At 53.8% G+C, this 6450-nt stretch overlaps 1 protein-coding gene and 1 long non-coding RNA gene across 2 annotated transcripts; one reads left to right on the top strand and one right to left on the bottom strand.

The window, feature by feature from the left end:
- The first annotated feature begins 275 nt into the window (after positions 1–275).
- Positions 276–4273, top strand: LOC118472239 (uncharacterized). The gene is made up of 2 exons (XR_004850263.1): positions 276–846; positions 3315–4273. It is a non-coding gene; the product is annotated as an uncharacterized lncRNA (long non-coding RNA).
- Positions 4149–5790, bottom strand: LOC100216922 (uncharacterized). Its single transcript, NM_001143307.1, has 2 exons — positions 5536–5790; positions 4149–5453 (listed from the first exon to the last, which is right to left on the bottom strand). The coding sequence occupies exons 1-2, from the start codon at positions 5776–5778 to the stop codon at positions 4431–4433; spliced, it is 1266 nt and encodes a 421-aa protein (NP_001136779.1). The 5' UTR covers positions 5779–5790; the 3' UTR covers positions 4149–4430.
- Between the last annotated feature and the right edge of the window lie 660 nt (positions 5791–6450).

Raw genomic sequence — 6450 nt, 5'->3', positions numbered from 1 at the left:
GCATTGGCTAGGCATCATGAGGGAGGACCATCACAGGTTGTTTTGGTGGCGATTCCTTTGTTGCAGAAGGAGCCATTCAGATGGGCGCGCTCCTCCCGGTAAGCCTGTCCCTTTTGGCTCTCATTTTCTACCATTGCTTCTGTTTTTTTACCTGGTTGTCCTACCAGCGCGTACGTGCCACATAAGTTTGTGAAGGATGTGACCCACATGGCAAAGGGGGGTGACTCGACCTACCAGGCTCTCGCGTTGCCGGCCCAGGCTGTGCCGATCTCCCTGGTCACGCCGGCCGCGCCGACCACTCTAGTCGCAGTTGTGACAACGCCTACTTGGTCATGCCGACCGCACCGACTTCTTCGATTATGGAGGGGGACATAGGTGAGGTCCCCTCGGTCGTAGTTCCTCTTGGATTGGAGGTCTCCGCAACTGGTGGCGCTCCAGCGGTGGGGCCGTCCATTGGCTCAATGGCCCCGCCGCCCCTAGCCCCTCGCTATTGAGTGCGACGAAGGCAGGCTACTCGAGCAAGGTAGCATCGGTGATGGTGGTGGTCGTCCCGACTGGCTCATCCAGTGGCGCTGCAGTAATGGAGACAGCCAAGGTTCTACCTCCTCCACCTCCTACCACGCAAATGGTGGTGCTCCCCACGCTGCTTGCCCCAAGGGAAGGATCTAGGGATCCCCCTCTTTTACTATTGAGGGCTCAAAGGCAGAGGAGCAGAGGTTGGTCAAGGGGGCCTCCGTCCGGGCTACCAAAAGCTTGGAGATAATCGAGGGCTCCCTCGTCGCTATTGGGGAGGCGGTGGCGATTGCCCGTGCGTCAATTACATGGGAGATGCTCCCCTTCGGCACGGTAATTCTCATCTTATTTTGACCATTGTTGCTTCTAGGATTTCTTGTCAGAGTATCGCTCCTGGTTGTAGCGTCTCCTAACCGGGTTGTTGACACGGAGCGACACACTATTGGCGGCGTAGTGGGAGGTGGAGCACCTATGCACTGAAGCCGCTCGTTCGGAGGAGCAGGAGCGTGAGTGTTCACGCTCCGCTCCAAGGCTGAGAAGCGTCGAGCAAAGGTGACGCGCCTGTGCACGCAGTAAAACGATACACGGGGTGACACAGACCGTCTCCAGGAAGAGAGGTCCTGCCTTTAGGGAGCTCTGTCGAAATCAACCTAGTGTGTCGAATACGCCAAGTTAGTGCTAAATTCTGCTAACGCTCACCTGGAGGGGTTAGACGTGGAGCTCTTGCGAGAACGCAAGGCATTTGGAGGTGTGCCCTTCTGGGAGTTAGATTGAGTTTGATTGGTCTCTATCTTAGGTTACTCAAGTTTCTTGTTTCTCCAAAAGATGTTATATTCAGCTCGGGAAGCCTAGAAGGTGGTGAAAGACGAGAAGCGCAAGCTCTTAATTGTGTGTGACGTCGTCATCACCGCTCGGCTTCAAGCCAAGGATTCACTCTCAGAGCAGAGCGTGGAGCTTCACGCTATTCGGTTAGCTATAGTTATGGCTTGTGCGCATATTTCTCTTCCGGTGCCGGCCACGGTCCCACTAACCGAGCGGCTAGGGATGTTGTCGGGCCATGTGGAACACGTCATCCTAGAGGGCGCGTTCCTCGTGAGCAGTATGGCCCTTTAGCAGATGGTCTCTCAGTTTGATAAGATCAACCTGGTTGTGATCGTGGAGGGTTTTGCCATCTATCGCATCGAAGAGGAGTTGGATTGGACCGAAGCCTAGGTCATCCCTCACGCTCAGTTAATAGCGAGGCGAGTTGACGTGGGCTTTTCCTACGACGCACCTAACCCCAGCTCCCTTAAGCTTTATTTTTTTGTTTTAGATTTGTAAATAAACTTGAATGTTGAACTAAATGATGCTTTGTGCTTTGTGTTTGTTGAGTTTGGTTGTCTTTGGGTCAAAGTCTATGCCACTATCTTTTCTCTTAAGGCCTCGCTAGAGTGTCCTTATGATCAGTCATCTTGAGTTATCATAGTCGCACCCGGTAGGGCCTTCTAGGGTGTAGATGTGCCTCGGGACGGATCCAGACATCAAAGCATTTTAAGGGAAAGAATGTGGTCGTGAAATGACAAACGAGTTTGAGAGTGTAACATGGTGCTCGCTTCCTAGCCCCTGAGCAAAATGCGGTGACTTGGACGGCATGTTTTGTTTTCTTGTGTTTGAAAAGAAAGGAACAAGATGGTATTCAAGGGTACAATTTCCTTAGCTTTTCGATGTTCCATGTGTTGGATAGGAGGCTGACGCTGCTGTCCTTGAGCTAGTACGTTCCTAGGCGTAAGACTTGGGCGACGATGAATGGTCCCTCCCAAGGTGGGGAGAGCTTGTGCTTGTCCTTGGTGGTCATGACCCTCCTTAGCACCAAGTCACTGACATTGAATGACTTGCTATGGACTTGTCGGTCTGGGTAGCATCGTAGGTCCTACTAGTACTTGGCGGAGCAGATGACGACCATGTCCCACGCTTCATCGAGGAGGTCGGTGGCAAGTTGGGGCTTGGACCCTTGGTGACCCGTATTCCAACTTCGTGGGGGGGGCACCGCCTCTGCGCTGAACGTCGGGAAGAAAGGTAGTACGTAGGCTCCTAAGGACGACCGATGATTCTTCTACCCAATGTCCGACAAGTTTCTTCAATCTGTCGAAGATCTGTGGCTTGAGGCCCTGTAAGACTAGGACGTTAGCACGATTGTCACACCCGGATTTATGGGCAAACCCGAGCATGAATCATATGTGTGTTAGGATCAAGTCTCACACATATAATGACTCATGGTACAGGAATCAATGTCACATCTTTATATAAAATAGGAGTTCCATACAAAATAGATATATAATTACATCATATGACGATAACGATCCTCTGCAACTATAGTTGATTGGGAGACGACGACCTAGACCTCTCACAAATTCATCGTAGCATCCTTCATGATCCTCATCTTGGCAGTACCTGTTCTTGACCTAGGTGAGTCTAGCAAGGGTAAGCTCACATACGTTCATCGCTCAACAAGTTGTGGGGAATAATCTGCATGAGCTCACTTACGGTGGGGGCTCATGTGAAGTGTAAGACTTATCAACAAGTGAGGATTAAGGCTGAGCATTGCTTTTAATAAGCCAACCGTTAGTCTGATTACTCTAACTGAATAAGTACGTCAGCCAGGATTTGACCGACGTTCTTACTTAATTAAGAACGTCGGCCGCGGCATAGCCGACGTGCATATTGATTAGTATGTCGGCCGCAGAAACCGGCGTTCTTAATGGGATTAAGAACGTCGGTACCGACATTCTTAATGTGACTGACATTTTTCCTTTTTCCTGTAGTGACTCCAGTGCTGACGTCATCTGTAGCGATGCCTGACAAGACCCATTGGACAGAGCCAAGTGATACTGAGACCGTATGTGGCGATGTCTCATCCCATTGCGAGACACTCATTGCCAGACACTCTATCACCCCCCCTCCGGCGTGTCGTGGCGTCATCCGAGACAATGTGTGGTGGTGACGTGTCTAACTGTGGCTGACGTGGGGTAATCGTGCCTGCCCTACCTCTACGTCAGGGGGTACATGTGTGCTCCTATCGTGCGCGTGACAGGAGGGCATGTCATGGGCCACAGGTGTACTGGCCACCGTTGTAGGCATGTGCCTCTTCGCCTCGCTGGGTTGTTCGGTAGGACCTGGTCGGTCGTCCCGCCTTATAGAGTTGCTCGACCGGTCCACCTTGCAGAGTTGCTCGGCAGGACTTGGTCGGTTAGTCCGTCTCGCAGAGTTGCTCGATAGAACCTTGTCGGCCGGTCTACCTCGTTGGGCTGCTCGGTAGGACCTGGTCAGCCGGTCCTGCCCAGCGGTAGGACCTGCTCAGTCGATTCGCCTCACAGATTTGCTCGGCAAGACCTAGTCGACCTAGGTGGGTCGTCGTAAGTTATAGGCTTAATTTGGGTACCCCGTTTCTGGGTAGCCATCACAAATTTATTCGATAGAAAATTAGGTCAACTTAATTAATCTATGCCTAAATTATGATTATTAGAATGAAATTCAATTCAAAGAATCCAAAAGTGCCTTAGAGACGCCTTAATAGACTCACGCCAAGAGACGGGTTATACATACGCTAATATAAGGTCACAACTCACAACGGAGGACACCGGTGATTATGTTCGGATGGCAACCGGATGTGCAGATTTGCTACTTTCCACATGTTCATTGATTTCAGCAATCGAAACGATACTGTACCTTGCCAAAGAAAATAAAAACAGGCATGTATGACATGTCGTAGCATATGTTGTCATACGATGGCACCAACATTTTTTTTCTAAAACAAAGGAGTAAGCAAAGCAGGATTGTTCATGTTAATTAAGCTCATGGATACACCGGTTTACGTCCATTGATATGTACCGTAGCATTGCATATTTTGGAGGTCTACGTCCCGAGCATAGTGCTCGCCTTCAGTGAAAACCACGGAAAAATCCGTTAACCAGGTCGGCCACCGGATGTTTCCGGAACGGTCGACGCGGCCGTGGATGGGGCCGGAGCCATGGAAGAAGAACGGGCGGGCGCTGCCTCTGCAGGAACCATGGAAGCTGTGGCTGATGCGGCTGCTGCTGCTCCTCCTCCTCCAGCTCCGGTGGCTGCTGCTCCTCCTGCTCCTCCTGCGGCTGCTGCTGCTTCTCCTCCTTCTCCTGCCCGTTCACCAGGCGGCACTGCTTCCTTACCTGGCCCTTGCCCTCGCCGATGAGCACGTCAAGCATCCCGACCTTCTGCATCGCCTGGGAAAACTTCTGCTGCCACAGTGGCTCGTTCCGGGCGAAGTTCTCCACCATCGCCCTCGTCTGCGGGTCCTCGATGAGGGCGTTGTCCGAGGTGAGCAGGCCGCGGCGGGCGAGCAGCTCGGAGTAGTACGCGACGTCGAGCCGCTCCCCCGTCTGCGCGTCGAACTTCACCTTGGGCGCTTGCTCGGGGTCGTCGCCGGGCTGCCGCGGCGGGCACATCTGGCGCAGCCACTTGGCGTACTCCGGGTCCAGCGTGGGGTCGACGTCGGCGTCCTGGGAGAAGTTGTAGATGCGGTTGGAGAACATGAAGCAGTGCGCGCCGCCGATGGAGTGCGCGCCGGAGAGCAGGACGAGGTCCTCCTGGGAGAGCCCCCGCTGGCTGAAGAGCTCGGTGAGGCGCGGCACGTGGTGGCCCGGCACGGGGAAGTTGCCCGGGAGGTCGTCCATGTTCGAGCGCATGCCGTCGCGGCGCCCCGCCGCGACCTCGTATCTCGGGAGGCCCGCGGCCACGGCGGCGTCGCGCGCCGCGAAGGCCAGGATGTCTGCGCACGAGACCTTGCCGGGGCACATGCCCTCTACGGTGGACTTGGCGATGTCGATGGTTCTGAGCCCGACCAGGGTGAAGCCGTTGGCGGACGACTCCTTCTCTGGGACGTCGCCGGCGGGCGACTCGTCCAGGAGAATGGAAGCGTCGCAACCCTGCACGAGAACCAGCTCACGGTGCGGTTGCATTGCAGCATAGGCATGAGCAAATGTGAGTGCTAACTAGCTAGCTAGTTACCGTGATGAAGCAGTCGTGAAAGAAGAGGCGAATGAGGCCAGGGGAGATGCCCCGGTCCATAGCGATTTCGTTGTTGACGATGTCGCTGATGACGCCTTCGGCCGCCGGGCACGTCTTGCCATAGAACCCCACCTGCAGGCCGTCGACGACCAACGCGTCGCCGACGCTGAGCAGGGTCGCCGCCGACGCCAACAAGGCAAAAAGGAACGGCGACGTGTGCCGCGGCATGTTATTTCCTCGCATGGTGCTCGGCCGGGATCCCACCCCCAGCAACGAGTTGACTGCGTGTGTTTATTAGCTCGCATGGCGTCGTGGTAGAGGCAAAGCTTAACGACGAGCTTGATTGCAGGGACGAGAGACGAGGGCCTCACATTATTTAGGCCTCTTCACATGCTAGATAGAGACCGTGCTAAAAATAGATAGGCGACAATACATGGAAGCCATGTAGACAGAGCTTCCCTATTATTTGAAGCATACAAAGAAAGACTTGGTACTTTGACCTCGACGACCTGCTCCAAGCCACAGAAGACTTGAGCCCCCCATGAAGTGCCTTTCACAGAAAATGAAATCAACAACTCAGTTATCACAGAACTAAAAGCACCATATGTCAACAGAAGCACATGACCGTCTGGCTCGTCAGGCAGAAACCTAGCTCGTGCGCCAGGTCATGGATTGTCCGGCCTCTGGGCATGGACTGTCCGTGCCTTCGTAGAGAGCACCGCCGCCGGTTCTCATCGCTGTGATCGGTGCCCGAATCGACGCCAACGCACTTTTTGGCGACTCTACTGGGGAAATCGCGTGAAGATCTATCAGATCAGCCTTCAATGGCCAGTTTAAAAGATAGCTCCGACGTCTTTACCAGCAACATCATCGAGCCGACTTGAAAAACCTTACCGACTGAAGAACAACTGGAGT

Source organism: Zea mays, chromosome 6, assembly GCF_902167145.1.
Source record: "Zea mays cultivar B73 chromosome 6, Zm-B73-REFERENCE-NAM-5.0, whole genome shotgun sequence".
In the NCBI taxonomy this organism is placed as follows: Eukaryota; Viridiplantae; Streptophyta; class Magnoliopsida; order Poales; family Poaceae; genus Zea; species Zea mays.
The sequence above is the reverse complement of the archived record's forward strand: the minus strand, read 5'-3'. Positions and strand labels throughout refer to the sequence as shown.

Excerpts from the sequence above, each read along its gene's own strand:
- LOC100216922 (NM_001143307.1), bottom strand. The coding sequence starts at position 5,778 with ATGCGAGGAAATAACATGCCGCGGCACACGTCGCCGTTCCTTTTTGCC. Across the intron at positions 5,454-5,535 it reads TTCACGACTGCTTCATCACG|GGTTGCGACGCTTCCATTCT; the intron begins GTAACTAGCTAG and ends GTTCTCGTGCAG.